This window comes from Protomyctophum parallelum, assembly GCF_964188405.1.
Source record: "Protomyctophum parallelum genome assembly, chromosome: 12".
Classification (NCBI taxonomy): Eukaryota; Metazoa; Chordata; class Actinopteri; order Myctophiformes; family Myctophidae; genus Protomyctophum; species Protomyctophum parallelum.
The window spans coordinates 6,351,239-6,369,597 of NC_139712.1; the positions used below are offsets into that span (position 1 = coordinate 6,351,239).

The following is an 18,359-nucleotide window of genomic DNA, read 5'->3' on the forward strand; positions in this document are numbered from 1 at the left end:
GGGCTATATATGAACCAAGAGTTTGTGGACGACAAGATGACGAGGCGTTTGCTACTGAATGCGAGCTGGAGCATTGATGAGATGAAGGCGTTCAGGATCTTTGGCAGATATACGATCAGGACCTTTGGCAACTTGGCCCCCAAATCCCATACAAAATGCAGACCCCAGCAGAGGTGGCTGCAAAAAAGAAGAGGGAGGAGAAGGAGAAGGCGGAGAGGGAGCTCCGGGTTGTAGACCTTCTGCCAGAAACCCCAGCTCCACTCGAGGAGGTGGATCCGCAGCTCCTTGACCCAAACGCGGAGTCCATCCCACTGCTGGATAGGGCATTTTATCTGCCAGCCGGATCGAGGAAACCCTGGACCGAGACTGATGAGGCCCTCATTGATGTTGAGGGGAGTCTCTTGGCCGCATATCAGCACTATGCGGCCAAGTGTCTTCCCCTCAAGATTGGGATAAGAACAATGAGGGCCTTCAAGCACCGGCGGGACAGGCTGCGGAGACAGTAAATGGTTCATTTATTTTTGGTTTTTGTTTTCAATTCATCTGTATGGGCCGGAGCAAGGTGTTCTTTTATTTTGTCCCCACCTTTTGTCGCCTGAGACAGGTCGTTTTTATTTTATTTCATTACAGTGAGATTCGTTGGGTTAGGGTTTCATTAAGTCACCTGTGAGGCAGGTCGTTTTATTTTATTTCATTACAGTGAGATTCGTTTTAGGGTTTCATTAACACATCGACTGCGCAAAACGCTTTAAAGCGCTTTATTAATCTCGAACGCCGTCTGCGCATAACGTACTAAAGCGTTTTATTGGTGTTTTTACTGTATACTGTACATCAACTTCTCTGACGCCCGGACAACACATAATGTAACACCGATCATCTCCAGAAAGATCCGGTATGAGATCCGGGAGTTTAAAAGCCCCCCACCTCCTGAAAAGAGGCCTGGTCTAACCACATTCCAGGCATGCCGTATCCATTACGACGTACTGGGGAGGCGGCCTCGCCTTCCTGCACACGGCATAGACCAACGCAGATCAGGGGATCTAAAATGGAGCTACCCATTTTCTAGTGTGTGTGAAATTTGTGAATACACTCGATTCCCCTTCCCCTCCTGTTTCTACATGGTTTCTCCCGAGGCATCTCTCCATCGCATTACAGTTTCTTCCCCCCCCCCCCACTCATTCACACAGATCCACTCGACACAGCCCTCTCTAATTCCAACGACAACTCACCGGTCTGCCGCCTCATTCTCGGAAATATGAACCCGTATATAAACCAAGAATAATCTCCAACGGTCGATCGCCATTGCACGCACACGGACAGGTATACGCGAAACGAATGACGTATTCTCGAAGGACCGCCATAGGAGAAGCAGTATACATCTGACCAACTGTCTTTTTTTCGCCGTCGCGTCAGCCATGTTTGGACAAAGAAGCAGTATACTAGGCTAGCAGATATCACACCGTGGAACCCCCCCCCCCCCCACACTGCGAGTTGCGATCGATCGTTTTGCAGTTTGCAATGCTACTCTCTCATTCTCGGAAAAAAGATTCTCGGCAGTTGATCACCATAATCGCCATAGCGCCTTCGCCAGCCAATTGCAGTGATAAGGCGTCTGGGACGTAATCGACCCGTTTGTAATGGATAACTAATACAATCCTAAGCTGCGGAAGCCATCGTGTTGTCTGTCATTTTGTCGAAATCACAGCCAGCCGGGCTACGCTTATCGCTCCTGTGGTTCATGTCCAGACATGTCAACCTCTCAAGTCACTGTTATGCTATCGTTCTGAAACGATCTGTTGATTTTGTTTACTGAGACAATGATCACATATGTGCATAGAATCATCATCATCATGACGTTATCATAGCGAGGCAGATATAAACATAAATAAATTATCATATACATACTACACACTGAATGAAAGCCCTAAATGTCTAATTTTAGGAGGAAAACAAATAAAATACACATATCCCATATACTGTTTGTCAATACTAGACTATTGAATCCATTTCATTTATAAAATTCTCTTTTTCAGAGAGAACTTTAGCCCATTCTGACCTGAGATCAGATTCATACGAGGTTTCCACTGGACACACACTGGTCTGATTAGAGAAAGCATGGACCTATAGAACTATTATTCACAAAATAAGGCATATAGCGACATGTACATACTATATACCGTATGAAACAGAAGACTCTCTGCTTTCATAAGAAAAAAACTAATACTGTAATAATAATAAAAATCACACCCATGTGAAGTGAGCAGTGCAATGTTGTGAAGTGAGCAGTGCAACATTGCACTGCTCACTTCACAGGGGTGTGATTTTCATTATTATTACAGTAGAAGTATTTTTCTTATGAAAGCAGAGAGTCTTCTGTTTCATACGGTATATAGTATGTACATGTCGCTATAGGCCTTATTTTGTGAATATTTAGTTGTCAGTTCCTTGTCTTGTCTAAAATACTCTGAGGATTTCAGAAAATGCATGGACCTGAAGAACCATTATTCACAAAATAAGGCCTATAGCGACATGTACATACTATATACCGTATGAAACAGAAGACTCTCTGCTTTCATAAGAAAAATACTTCTACTGTAATAATAATAAAAATCACACCCATGTGAAGTGAGCAGTGCAATGTTGTGCAACATTGCACTGCTCACTTCACAGGGGTGTGATTCATACTATAGGCCTTATTTTGTGAATAATGGTTCTTCAGGTCCATGCATTTTCTGAAATCCTCTCTGGTGGGCGCAAGCTGCATTCAACAGCCAATTACTGACAAACTATACATGGGACCATGTGTATTTGTTTTCCTCCTAAAAGTAGACATTCAGGGCTTTCATTCAGTGTGTAGTATGTATATGATATTATTTGTGTTCATTTTTATATCTGTCTGTCAATGTCTGTCAACTTCAACCTTCCATATCTCTGCAGTTTTTTCAAAAGAGCAGCGTGCAGTGAAAAGCAGGTTTTAGAAAAAGGTCAATATCTCCAGAATGGAAGATGGTAGAATCATATATTTTTTTTTAAATTGAAGTGGACTAGTTTGGCTTCCTTTTGATTTATGCGATGTGCTATAAGAGGCCCCTCGCTGTGGGCCCCTAAAAAGTTCAAAAGTCCAATGTTAATCGCTTAGCAGAAGCAATCCTGAGTAGAATTTCAACAGTTAGCAATCAATGTGTTAAGTCACCTGTGAGGCAGGTCTTTTTTTTTTTTTTTCATTACAGTGAGATTCGTTTTATGGTTTAATTAAGTTACCTGTGAGGCAGGTCTTTTTATTTTATTTCATGTGTTTATCGTCTGCCTGTCTGCCTGTCTGTCTGCCTGTCTGTGTGTGTGTGTGTGCGTGTGTGTGTTTGTGTGGTGAACATTGGGTTACAAAATCGTGGGATAACAAAAATATATATAAAAAAGGGTGAGTGTTTGTGTGTGTTTGCCTAAAAAAAGAAGAAAAAAAAAGAAAAACATTTTGGTGTTAGCATCATGTTATGCTTTAGCTGTTGAAAAGTAGCAGATCTACAAGCTCATAGCGCGCCACCGAGTGGCGCGCTACGAGCTTGTAGGTCTGCTATTTTTCAAAGAACCACTGACATTTTTTAGAATCTGATCTCAGGTCAGAATGGGTTAATCAGACCAGTGTGTGTCCTAGTGGAAACCTTGTATGAATCTGATCTCAGGTCAGAATGGGTTAATCAGACCAGTGTGTGTCCTAGTGGAAACCTTGTATGAATCTGATCTCAGGTCAGAATGGGTTAATCAGACCAGTGTGTGTCCAGTGGAAACCTCGTATGAATCTGATCTCAGGTCAGAATGGGTTAATCATACCAGTGTGTGTCCAGTGGAAACCTCGTATGAATCTGATCTCAGGTCAGAATGGGTTAATCAGACCAGTGTGTGTCCAGTGGAAACCTCGTATGAATCTGATCTCAGGTCAGAATGGGTTAATAATAACCCTCCTAGATGATAAATCCTGTGAGACACAGACCTTTGCTCTGCATGCATGGCCACGGAGCGTGCAAAGTTCCCACAGGTTCATTTCCCAGCAACACGGGTTTATTATTAATTAATAATTATTATTCCACACAGACACGTTGACATTGAAGGCGTTTGGGTGAAGTGTATGTACGGTATATAAAGGAGGCTCAACCAAGGACTCTCTAGCAGCTGCCTGGAGGATTGTCTGAACCAGGACTCTGTTAGTCTGCCAGCTGTCTGGAGGACCCTCTGAACCAGGACTCTGTTAGTCTGCCAGCTGTCTGGAGGACTCTGGAGGATTCTCTGAGGATGGTGAGTCTTTCTCTGACCTCTCGAGAGAACAACCGTTTGTATGTTTGACTAGTAGTGCAGAAACACGGGCACACCTTACGCTTTATGCCTAAACTGATTTACATATTTACTTACTTACTAATTTACTTTACTCATTACTTTCTATACCAGTGGTGCTCAACCTTTTTCATGTCAAGGACCCTCAGAATTATCTGTATTTGGCCGCGGACCCCCCATCTGAAAGAATATATATATTCAAAGATTTGCGGCACATTTTCAAGATTTTTCAAAAATAGATCAGTAGTTAAAGTGTTGAAACAGTGACAATATTATACAATATATTTTAAAATGTGAAAATATCTTCATACTGTGACCAATATATGAACCAATTCTTTTTGTGTGCATATTCTACTGTTAGACTGCATGATTCTATGATCCCATAGATTACTATAGTCCTATGTATTCATGTATTTACCTTTGTGTTATTTTCTTACTGTAAATCGCTCTGGATTAGGAGTGTCTGCATAGATGCCTAAATGTAATGCCTAATAGAAACGACAACACATTTCGTTTTCCATCCCATTTTAAATCCTAGCCCTTTCCTGTGGTGTTGGTGGTATGTCTCCTGGCCCCGGTGGCTGTGAGTTCCATCCCGGTGGCTGTGAGTTCCCTCCCGGTGGCTGTGAGTTCCCTCCCGATGGACTGCGCTGACGTCTACAGCCTGGACAACAGAGCGGGCAGTGGGGTCTACACCATCTATCCTGTCGATGATGACACTGCTGTGCACGTCTACTGTGACATGGACACCGATGGAGGGAAATGGACCGTAAGAATGATGTCAATGTCCTACAAGACCATTGTATCTTTATGTCACCGTGTTGTCATCTTACTACAGGGATGTCAAACTCAAATACACAGTGGGCCAAAATAAAGAAATTGGTACAAGTCGAGGGCCGGACTGTGTTTCAACACACGGGGAGAGGCGTAGCTGAAAGTTGACCACAAGTGATATACTTTCACTGCTGATCAATAGTGAAGAGAAGACGCATGCTTGCACTTGTGGGCCCTCGATACGTGACAATGCACTCGCAGTGCATTGTGGGACTTGTAGTATTATGGTGGTATGTGCAGTATACCAGAGGGCCAGTTCTAATACTAATTAAATATCATCCCGCGGGCCAAAGATAATTCATTCACGGGCCTGATTTGGCCCCTGGGCCTTGAGTTTGACATATATAGTACTACATTATGTAAAAAAACTATTGTAGGCTACTGGAAGCATTGAAAGGGTGTTAAATGTCATATCCATGGGTGGCACTAAGGTAAAGATTTAGGCCCTCATTTATCAATCGGGTGTAAAATCTGCCACAGATTCGAGTGCAGGTTTCGTAGTACACCCACGTCGCCACGGCATTTATAAAGTGATCGCAAACAGCTGATCCTTCCTTAATTTTGTTCTCACGTTAATAAATGTCACGGCTGAATTTGATCTGGCACGCCCTAAGAAATCAAGCCTCGCCCTCGTTTTTGCGACATGAACAACGGCAATACGTTTCCTGAAACCATGGTTACATGAAAAAATATAGGTTTCTCCCGTGCCTTGCTGCCCGCCTCACCCCCCTCTCTCATACACACGCACAGCACGCACACGCAACTTGCAAGCCCAACTAACTGGTGTGTTGTTAAACAAATAAAGAACGAACACCTGCATGAATTAAATAAAGTTGTAGGCCTACCCTGTCTGTTTCACTCTCACCTCGCTTGCCTTGCTGTCATGCACGCACGCACCTACATGACACATTAAAATAAAGCTGTCTGTTTCTCCTCTCGCTTCGCTTCCCTTGCTGCCCGCCTCACCCCCCGCACGCACGCACGCACATATCGCCATTTGCAACTTTCACTGTGTGTTGTTAGTTGTATATTAAATTATTAAAGTATTTTTAATTTAATATACAACAAGATATATTAGTGAACGAAAACCTGAACCTGTGAACCATAATTAAATAACAAATAGGCACACACACGTGACACGCTGCTGTTTTGCAGCTGCTCCTCCTGTCCTGTCTGTCTGTCTGTCTGTCTCTCTCTATCACAGTGGTCCGTCCGTGACCAACTGACCATGCACGTTCCGACGTTCGACAGTCTATTTAGATTGCCTCGCAGACGTCGTTAGTCACTGCAGTGGCCGGGCTGTCAACTGTCATTATATGTATGAATGTGCAGCCAAAACAGTATATAGCCTCATGTGGCTGGTGGTGGGCAGCGTGGGCTGGCTGGGTAATATACTTATATCTCCGATGCAGTTCCCACTTGCGCTGGGAGCCTGGCACGGTACATTTGGCATTCGAGCGACGCGTCGGGTTTATTATATTGCACATACCGTAAGAAAGACATCGGCCTTCATGCTGTAGATTAGGCTACAGTAGGCTATACCTGCACGTTGGGACTCTCTGCAGCTGAGCTGCAGCACTGCTAAACTATAGCCTACTCTCCAACGTCCCGTCATGGAAATATTTCAGCACAGACAGCCCAAATCCTCGCATGTATGCGCTGATGCAAAACACTGTTTAAATGGCTTAAGCATCTCTTGCAACATTGTTTTTAATTGCGCGATTTTATCTCCTACTAATTTCATATGACACATGTATTCCTTAACATTTTTATTTATTTATTTTTTACATGTAGCCCATATACATTATACATACCTTTTATATAAACATTTTAGGAGTGAATACATATGTTTAGATGCCTGTGACAGCCTCTCAGCAGTTCAGACAAGGCTGCTCCGCTTGTGTAAGACAGAAAAACAGCCAAGGACAAAGCGTACGCCAGGTCCCGACCAGACGTGACTATTTGTCCTACTCAAGTTCAATTTCAAGCTTTGCCGGAAATGTTAAATGCCGAAAATGTCGGTAATTTCGGCGTGCGCCCATATTTTGGCGTACGCACGGTTGATAAATGAGGGCCATAGTGCAGTACTATACTTTTTCGGTTTGTCATTCTAGTCATTCTAGTCTACACTATACAGCAATGCTTACTATCATAATATAAAATATTACTCACGTACGGCAGCTTTCACTATAGCTTTCTTCATAGTCTCTGAAAAACCTTTTCAGAAGCATTTTGCAGGAAACGAAATAGTTTACTCCCATATGCTATTTAGGTTTTAATGTCTGGAAGAGTGCCAGTTAAACTGCTTCAATGTACTTGATTGAAATATGTATTAACAGTTTGCAGATTAACAGTACATTTCAAGCACAAACTCAATACAAAGAATGTTAACTGTGAGTGGACGACCCAATTAAGCATTACACTTGTTTACAACAGGGTCCACATTGTTCAATTCATCAAAACATTTAGAGACATACAAATAGACACTTCTATATAGCTAAAGAACAGAACAGGAATTCATCATAAAGGAAACAAAAAGGGAAAAGATATTATACAGTGAGGGGAAAAGGGGAGCGGTGGGGGGATTCAGATTTTACAGGGGCCAGTTTCGAATTGCAGCCATCCGTATAGGTGCCCTTTGAGAGCGGTTTTGAAGGAGTCAAGGGATTCACATGTCTTAATGACTGTTGGTAGGGCGTTCCACATTTTGGTGGCATAGGAGCGAAAATAATTTAGTCCCTTGTTTGTGCCGAATCTGGGTTGTACATGGTTTGTTGCAGTCCCTCTGGTGTTGTGGGTGTGGACTTCGTTTACATTAAGGAAGTATTTAGACTGGTACATGCGTATCTTGGTGGTGTACACACCTTACCTTTTAAACAGGTGAGATATGCATGTTGATATGCGTTGTTGTTAAGCGCTCAATAACATCAAGTCAACGGTATTTTATTGTGGACAAGCAGAGCTTGTGTTATTCAATTTAATTGATATCCCCCCTCTCTCTCTCTCTCTCTCTGTCTCTCTCTCTCTCTCTCTCTCTCTCTCTCTCTCTCTCTCTCTCTCTCTCTCTCTCTCTCTCTGCAGGTTTTCCAGAGACGGATGGATGGCTCAGTGGGGTTCACCAGACCCTGGGACCAATACAAGACAGGCTTTGGCGACGCTGATGGAGAATACTGGCTAGGTGAGAAGACAACAATAGTATCATAATGTGACCAGATTTGACCGAGAGCCTGCCATTGTGCAGCCTCCAGCTTTTCACCAGAGGAGAAAAACTGGAATTTATTAATATTTCATCCAAAATGAGTTAAAAGCACACATACTAGAGCAGGGGTGGGCAACTGGCGGCCCGGGGGCCACATGAGGCCCCCACCTTCACTTAATGCGGCCCTCAGGTTAATTTCAATGTCAGAACACTGATTATAATGTTGGTTTCAGCTGTTTACAATTCCACAACATGCAAACATGACCCGCTTTATTTACTTCAGTCTAATTTAGTAGCTCATTTCTCAACACCAGTATAATTAAAGGCATTTGAAATTACATGACAATGTACATTTTCAGGATTCCAATTCAAAAATAGCAAAAATTCAAGATTTCAATTCGAACATGAGCTTGTAGATTGGCTATCTTTGCTACGACAGCAATATATGGCCCTAGGCAGTTAGTGTGGAAATATAGTGGTCCTCTCCATCGTCAAAGTTGCCCACCCCTGCACTAGAGCATGTCTGAAATGAATATCAGAGCTGAAATCAACATGTCATTATGATATAAATGCTTAAACATGTAGCTATAGGTGTAATGTTAGAGACCACAGAAGACATGTAAATATAAAATAAATGCTTAAACATGTAGCTATAGGTGTAATGTTAGAGACCACAGAAGACATGTAAATATGAAATAAATGCTTAAACATGTAGCTATAGGTGTAATGTTAGAGACCACAGAAGACATGTAAATATGATATAAATGCTTAAACATGTAGCTATAGGTGTAATGTTAGAGACCACAGAAGACATGTAAATATGAAATAAATGCTTAAACATGTAGCTATAGGTGTAATGTTAGAGACCACAGAAGACATGTAAATATGATATAAATGCTTAAACATGTAGCTATAGGTGTAATGTTAGAGACCACAGAAGACATGTAAATATGAAATAAATGCTTAAACATGTAGCTATAGGTGTAATGTTAGAGACCACAGAAGACATGTAAATATGATATAAATGCTTAAACATGTAGCTAGGTGTAATGTTAGAGACCACAGAAGCCATGTAAATATGAAATAAATGCTTAAACATGTAGCTACGGTAGGTGTAATGTTAGAGTCCACAGAAGACATGTAAATATGATATAAATGCTTAAACATGTAGCTAGGTGTAATGTTAGAGACCACAGAAGACATGTAAATATGAAATAAATGCTTAAACATGTAGCTAGGTGTAATGTTAGAGTCCACAGAAGACATGCAAATATGATATAAATGCTTAAACATGTAGCTATAGGTGTAATGTTAGAGTCCACAGAAGACATGTAAATATGATATAAATGCTTAAACATGTAGCTAGGTGTAATGTTAGAGACCACAGAAGACATGTAAATATGAAATAAATGCTTAAACATGTAGCTAGGTGTAATGTTAGAGTCCACAGAAGACATGTAAATATGATATAAATGCTTAAACATGTATCTATAGGTGTAATGTTAGATACCACAGAAGTGAAACTTTCTAAGCCTGATTTCTCAACTCCGTCAAATCCTACGTCTTTACGTGGCGGAGAAAGTTGACAGCAGCGTGCTGCCGATCCGATTCACATTGGAAAATGAATAGGGCTATATAGCCCTATATAAAAAATAGAAGACCACATTAGCCTAATGAATGGCATAGCGTGTTTGAAAGTCGGCCTGTCATATCAGTTGTTCACAAACATGACGGACAGAATTTATAATAATGTATATTGATATTGATCACATGCATGGATGCCACACACACAATAGTTTAACTCACTGGATAAACTCACTGGATTATAATTTATTCGGACAAGAGGATCCCAGGCCTACGAGGTATAGGCCTATAATTATTCACTTATGAACGTATGGGCTACTGTTCTTTATCGCGCAAACAGTGTCGAAGGCCCATGCCCCCCTCCCTCTCTCTCTCTCTCTCTCTCTCTCTCTCTCTCTCTCTAGCTCTCTCTCAAAAGACAACTTTTGCATTGACATATATCCGATATTTTAAATATCGGATATGTTTTACCTCTGCAAAGGTCTGAGTGAGCACCCGCCTTGGTCCCGAACTTAATTAGATAAATTATAATTATATTGCTTCAGCGGAGCACGCACCGTTGTAAGCTTGGAAATCTTTTTATTTCCTTTGGTGTCCTATGATGGATTGATGTCAGTTTGTAGTAGCCTACAGTGGTAATATACAATGGTGCAAAAACGACATAACATAAAAGCCCTAACTGTCCTGCTCCTACATGTGTAGAATTATTAAATTAATAGAGTGCGGGCTATATTCATAGCAGTGACCGCGGCTGTGATTTTTCCAGCAATCATTTTTATTGTAATTTGTGAAGCCGCTATATAGTCTGCGGCTGCAAAGCCTTTTTTCTTTTTTTGACAGATGGATCTCAAACTGCTGTCTGCTGAGTCATGCTTGAAGCCTTTTATGGTGCGATATGGGGCGTGGATCAATGCAGATGAGGTTGTCGGGTGCTTTTCCGATCACTTTGCACCCGCTGAATTCAGTATGACATACACCTGCGATACGCCTGCGTACCGGTGTTACACACCACTCTCTGAATAACACGTCATCTCAACGTAGCTTGATCGGACGGATAAATACGATATCTGTTTCCGCCACCGTGTAACGGTGGCGTATTTATTTTGAATGAATTAGGACCATAATGAGCAGGACCAAACATATGAAGACAGGTTGAATATCATGGGTGAATAAAACACTGGTCTGTATGTCCTTTAGGTCTGGAGAACATCTACTATCTGACCTACAAGAGAAGTGAGCTCAGAGTGGACATGGAGGACTTCAGTGGGAACTCTGCACACGCTGAATACAGCAACTTCTACATCGACGCTGAGGACCACGGATACATGCTGCACTTTGATCGCTTCACGGACGGAGGAGCAGGTAGGTTTAGGAATCACCTTTGTTGTCATCACTGGTTTCAGGGTGTAAAGTTGTGGATGACATTTAACCCATTTAGACCTGAGGCCGATTTGACTAAATAATGTCTTCTAAATCATGACAGTTTTCTAAGAAAAAAAACTCGTTTCTACGTCAGTTGTTCTCAAACATTCATGTCAAGGACCCCCATGAATATAATATGTAATTGAATTGGCCGCCAACCCCCATCTGAAAATATGTTGTTCCAGGGACCCCCATCTGAAAATATGTTGTTCCAGGGACCCCAGGGACCCCCATCTGAAAATATGTTGCTCCAGGGACCCCAGGGACCCCCATCTGAAAATATGTTGTTCCAGGGACCCCCATCTGAAAATATGTTGTTCCAGGGACCCCAGGGACCCCCATCTGAAAATATGTTGCTCCCCCAGAAGCAAAGATTTTAGTTAAAATTGTTCACTCTGAAATAATAGTAGCAGATCTACAAGCTCATAGTGCGGCACTCGGTGCTTGTAGATCTGCTATTTTTTTATTTATTACATTTTTAATTAATTTTAAATATATTTTTATAATAATACTAATAATAACTAGAACTGCACTCTGTCGAGTGCATACTTGCTTGTTGCACACTAGTAGGCCATAAATGGCCAACTAGTAACACCTAGTATTATTAAGTATGGTTCAAGTTTCTATCTATATAAGAAATAGTTTTATCGATGTAGATATATTCTGGATCCCTTTTTAGTTTTTTAAAGAAAAATATATCATTGATATGTGATGAAAAAAAAGGTATAGCCTATAAACTGAATTAAAATGTTATTTTGTTATTTATTGTAAATTGTCAATTGTTTTAAATGTATTTCATCTTGGAATATAGTGATATTAATACTAAATCATGATCAGAGTAATATGTGTCTCTAAGTTCAATTTCTGTAATAATACTTTCACATTTGTTAAAATATACATGATCTAAAATACTTCCGTAATCTGTAGTTGGATTTGTATTTAATTGTTTAAAGCCTAATCTTGACATGAAGGTCTTTATACTTCTATCTTTCTCAGTATAATATACTGTGGTTACTTTGCGCCAAAAACCGTGCCAGCCAACCCGCCACTTGATGCGTATGCAAATAAAACTGCAGATTTGTGCCTGGTTTGCTGGGACCAGATTACATACATGAACAGAGCTAGTCATACATATACACACCATGTACTCTGGTCCCAGCAGATCAGGCACAATTTGCTATTTTATTTTACTGATTATGTATAATATAGTATACGTATGACTAGCTCTAAATGATGATGTAAGACATACGTATACATATACATATACTATATATATAGATTATGTAGTTGTAAGTTGATTAGCGGTATACTGTGGTTACTTTGCGCCAAAAACCATGCCAGCAAACCCGCCACTTTTGATGCGTATGCAAATAAAACAGCAGATTTGTGCCTGGTTTGCTGGGACCAGATTACATAAATGACCATATTTCTTACATCATAATTTAGAGCTAGTCATACATATACACACCATGTACTCTGGTCCCAGCAAATCAGGCACAATTTGCTATTTTATTTTACTGATTATGTATATAGTATACGTATGACTAGCTCTAAATGATGATGTAAGACATATGGTCATTTATGTAATCTGGTCCCAGCAAACCAGGCACAAATTTGCTGTTTTATTTGCATACACATCAAATGGCGGATTGGCTGGCACGGTGCACACAGACCGGGCAAAATTATTACTTGCGCGCTCTGCTTGCGCAAGTAATAAGGGTAATGATAATAATTAAAAAAAATAATAATAATAGTATGTTACTATGAAAATGCAAAATATGCAAACAAAATGCATAATAAAAAAACACTATGGAAGTGCATATAGACTGCACAGCTTTTATTTGTACTTATATACAATGTTAAACCCTCAGAAATCGCCGTGTTCAATACTTTTCCAAATATCGTATTGAAGTTTAAAATCCAGTATTGTGACTACACTAATAGCAGCATACGACAGCAGATACTACATTACATTCTCTTTTTAACTCTCTCCACACAGGAGACTCACTGAGCTATCACAATGGAAAGAGATTCTCCACTATAGACCGAGACCAGGATACCTTTTCAGGACATTGTGCTAGAAAACAACTGGGAGGGTACTGGTACCGCAGCTGTTATGATTCTAATCCCAATGGAGTTTATCTGTGGGGAGATTATTCTGGCTCAGATGGTGCTGTTGGTGTTATGTGGCGTCATTGGAGAAGTGGCATGTATTCCCTGAAGTCCATCAGTATGAAGGTCAGACCTCAATCCAGAAGAGACGAGCTGGACGGACAGACAGACGAATAGATTCACTATCTGACACTTCAGACACAGGATGGACAGGCAGGCAGGCAGACAGACAGGCAGGCAGGCAGACAGACAGACAGACAGACGGGCGGACGGACGGACGGACGGACGGACGGACGGACGGACGGACGGACGGACGGACGGACGGACGGACGGACGGACGGACGGGTGTTCGGGCGGGCGGACGGACGGACGGACGGACGGACGAATAGATTCACTATCTGACACTTCAGACACAGGATGGACAGACAGACAGACAGACAGGCTTAGAATACTTGTATAGAATACTTTTGTACTTTTACTCAAGTACACCTTGGCTTACATGGAGTTACTGCTCATGATTATACTCACACACATTATTGGTTTAATATGAGAAAGAAACCAAACATAAAGCGGTGTCTCCCAGGGCTCTGTACTTGGTCAGCTCCTTTTCCCCCCCTCTAGTCTCCTCTACACCAAATCTCTCTGTCTCAAATAGCCGATCTACAAGCTACACCACGAGTCCTGAAGCTTCCTGTCTGAACAGGTCTGATAACTCCTGCTTCTGAACATCAGTGTGATCTGAAGTTATAGTTTCACCCATTCTGACCTGAGATCAGATTCATACGAGGTTTTCCACTGGACACACACTGGTCTGATGATTAACCCATTCTGACCTGAGATCAGATTCTAAAAATGTCAGTCGTTCTTCGATTTTTATAAAAATAGCAGACCTACAAGCTCATAGCGCGCCACTCGGTGGCGCGCTATGAGCTTGTAGATCTGCTATTTTTCAATAGCTAAAGCATGACATGATGCTAACACCAAAATGGGTTCCCGTTCAGAATGGGTTTCATCTCCTCTGGTTACGACTCTGGCCTGGACACTGGATTACGTTCTTATTATTTACACAACAGAATTGTTATAGACTGTTATTAATTGTAAAATGTGATCATATATAGCGTGAGTGGAACTAATTAACTCAATGTCATTCCCTTCTCTGTAATGACTCTAATAATAAAACAATAGTAAGCATCATAATGTTCATTTATTTCATTAATTTATGAATACTATTTTCAGGCTATCACTTCATTATTCCAGTATAGTTTTAAGAAAGCTTTTCACTAAACATGTTTTACTGCTTGTGATGTTGCTTACGCTTCTTTATTGTATTCTATTTTATTTATTTTGCTTTTAATCCTTGTAGCACGTTGAGATCCGTAAGAATGTAAAGCGCGTTATAAATAAAATGCATTATTATGATTATTATTATAGTTCTCATGTCAGAGGGAAATACGCTCAGTCAAATTCCTTGTACGTGAACATACTTTGGTTTTAGCTAGTTTTGTAAACACAAAACAGTTACAGGTTTTTTTTGTTGTAAAGCCTTGCTATTTATATTTTAGTAAACTAAAATGTTTAATCAATCATAGGTTTCATTATTTCATTAGTTTTACTTAACTTTACTATACTTTTATTACAATATTTTTTAACCCATTCTGACCTGAGATCAGATTCTAAAAGTGTTTTCAAAAATAGCTAAAGCATAACATGATGCCAACACCAAAATGGGTGCCCGGTCAGAATGGGTTAAAGGGTGCATTTATACTTGTATCTTTACATTGTGGTATTTCTTTCTGGACCACTGGTTGAGAACCACTGTTTTAAATGATTCCCAAGCACACAGGGTGTAGGCACTCTATTTAATGGGTTAGTTGTATTATTATTGTCTCCACCAGGCCATAGGCATGGGGGGAGAGTATGTTTGAGTATGTTTTGCACTCCGTCCGTCCGTGTGTGTTTGTGTCCGTCCGTGTGTCCGTGAGCAGCTAATCTCGGCCACCGTTAACCCGGTCGATGCCAAATTTTGCACACACACTCCCTGGATGCCAACGATGAACCTCTGCCCCAAACTTTCCAGAACGGCCTGTTATAGCGCCACCAGGAGGCCGCTTTGTGCAAAACAAGTTTTTGCACAGTACACCTACAGATTTTGTCCAAACATCACGCAAATTGGTACACAGTCTCTCTAGAGCCATTCAACGAAACCTGTCTTTCACATTTCTCACACTCCATCCTGATTGGTTAAGATTGGCTTCCAAAGTTCACAGGAGTGCTCAGTTTCAAACAAAATGCTGCAAATCATGAACACATCGCGTGATTTCCGTGAAATTCTACACCCACATTCCCACTAGGCTGAGGACGAAATGCCACATGAACAATTTCAACTCAGCCTCAAGGTGGCGCTATAACTGGCCGAAAAGTGTTTTTACCTCTAACTGCACGGATCTGTGGATAACTTTGTATGCCAACTCCCTAGAAGCCAAGGAAAAACCTTTGTCTGGATTTTTTCACATCTGCTCTTTATAGCGCCACCAGGAGGCCCACATATGTAAAACACATTTTCTATTATTACTCCTTCAGATTTTATCCAAATTTCACGCAAATCGGTACACATGATCTCCATAGTCATGTGATCAAGACAGGTTTGTTTGATTTCTCATATTCCATCCTGATTGGCCACGATTGGCTCCTACAGTTTTCAGGAGTAGCCCGCTTTGTACAAATCGCCACAACTCCTCAACGCAGCGTCCGATTGCGATGAAACTGTGCACGCATATTCCCACTATAGGCTGAGGAAGAATCCTGATGGAGACCTGTGCCCAGAAGGGCACTTTTTCTAGTTATTAATATTACTGCTACTACGCCCTCTCCTGGCATAACCATGCAGTTACTTTTTTACAAAACACAATAGCAGAGGGTGATACAAAACAGCCAAGACATGAACCTCACAAACATTGGCCAAAGGGTGGCGCTACAGCGCTCAATTGAACAGTTATGAGAAGAACTCATGCCCCGTTTAGATTCAGCCATAAAACATCAATACACGTCATGTGACAGACTTGACACTGTGACCTATGACCTCTGCCTCCAACCATGTTGAAAAACATTTTTGAATAGTTTAACTAGCTGACTGAGAGTGACACACACAAGTTATACATTTGAAATATTGGTCTACAAGATTGGCCAGAATATGTAATGTATTTGAATATCATTATTAATATTATATATATTTAAAGAAATAAGTAGTAGGCTATATTACAGTACACTTTACACCACTGTTTAGAAGATTTAGAAGATGGAAAAGAGTTGGCATGAGGAGTTAGTCATATAGTCACAAACAGAAGTAAGGTAAAGGTAAGCATGTATTTCCACACAGCCAGGAATTGTCCTTTTTATTAATTGGGTCGTCCACTCACAGTTAACAGTCTTTGTATTGAGTTTGTGCTTGAAATGTACTGTAATTCTGCAAACTGTTAATACATATTTCAATCAATCAATCAATCAATCAATCAATCAATCAATCAAAACACCACGCCACCATACAGGCTCTAATGTCTAGCCTCCATGGATGTACAGTACAACAGTGCCCCCCAGTGGCAGAAACATGCAACTGCACCAAATGGCAGCATGGCAGAGGACAACTTGAAAATGACTTGTTGTTGTTGTTGTTGTTGTTGTAAAAATGGCGGTAGTTTTTAATAACTTGATGCGTTGGTTTTGTGTTGTACCTGTCAAATATTTGTTTTTAAACATTAAATTATTATACTCGAATATACATTTTTTCCCGTATTTGAGGAATATTCGGAAATCTAATATTAATTTACCAGCCCTATTATATTGTATAGTATTATGTTGTATACAGTAGACTACTGTATACAACACAATACTATACAACACAATACTACTGTCAGTAGTATTGTGATGTATACTATACAATTACAATTTACAATTTAGGCATTTAGCAGACGCTCTTAATCCAGAGCGACTTACATTAAGCAAGAACAAAAAAGCATGGGAAAACATTTATCAAGAAACATGCGTAAGCTAAGAAAGTAACAGTGGCATATCTATATAATGAAGCTATACATATAAACTATACATCTATACTACTATGCTATACATATGTACTATGACGTGCTATGACTACATACAATGCAATTATAGTGCTGTCTACATAATATGCTATAAGTCTGTATCAAATGCTATCTAAGTCTACAGAAATGCTATCTAAGGGGGTGGGGTAAGTGCTATGGGCCATGATGGAGTCTGAAAAGGTGGGTTTTCAGACTACGGCGGAAGATTGGGAGTGATGCTGCAGTTCTGACTGCAATGGGAAGTGCATTCCACAGTTTTGGAGCCAGAAGGGAGAAGAGTTTGGGACGTGTGGAGCGTTGTCCCGGCGTTTTTAGTGAGGGTACTTCCAGCTTCCCTGCGTTGGCTGATCTGAGTGCGCGGGAGGGTTTGTAGGGTTCGATCATACTTGCAAGATATGGGGGAGCCATGCCTTTGGTTGCTTTGAATGCCTATAGTGAATGACTATAGTATTGTGTTGTATACTATAGTATTGTGTTGTATGCTATAGTATTGTGTTGTATACAGTAGTATTGTGATGTATACTATAGTATTGTCACTATTGTGTTGTATACAGTAGTATTGTGTTGTATAGTATTGTGCTAAATACGAAATACTATAGCTCCACACGGATTAAATGAGGAATTTGATATCAAACCATTTCTGGGTTGAATAACTTTGCTTTTAATTTTATATATAATTTTTAAATATTTAATACTACTACTACTAATAATTTTTTTTGGTATATTTGGTATATAGTATTTTTTATTGGCCTAAGATATTGTCTATATATTCATGAATCCACGTGCTG

At 40.6% G+C, this 18,359-nt stretch overlaps 1 protein-coding gene across 1 annotated transcript; it reads left to right on the top strand.

Moving 5' to 3' along the window:
* Positions 1–4,947: 4,947 nt before the first annotated feature.
* Positions 4,948–13,654, top strand: LOC310867478 (microfibril-associated glycoprotein 4-like; the record flags this gene model as incomplete). Its single annotated transcript, XM_083777593.1, has 4 exons — positions 4,948–5,095; positions 8,242–8,338; positions 11,141–11,305; positions 13,365–13,654. The coding sequence occupies exons 1-4, from the start codon at positions 4,967–4,969 to the stop codon at positions 13,652–13,654; spliced, it is 681 nt and encodes a 226-aa protein (XP_083633719.1). The 5' UTR covers positions 4,948–4,966.
* Positions 13,655–18,359: the final 4,705 nt, after the last annotated feature.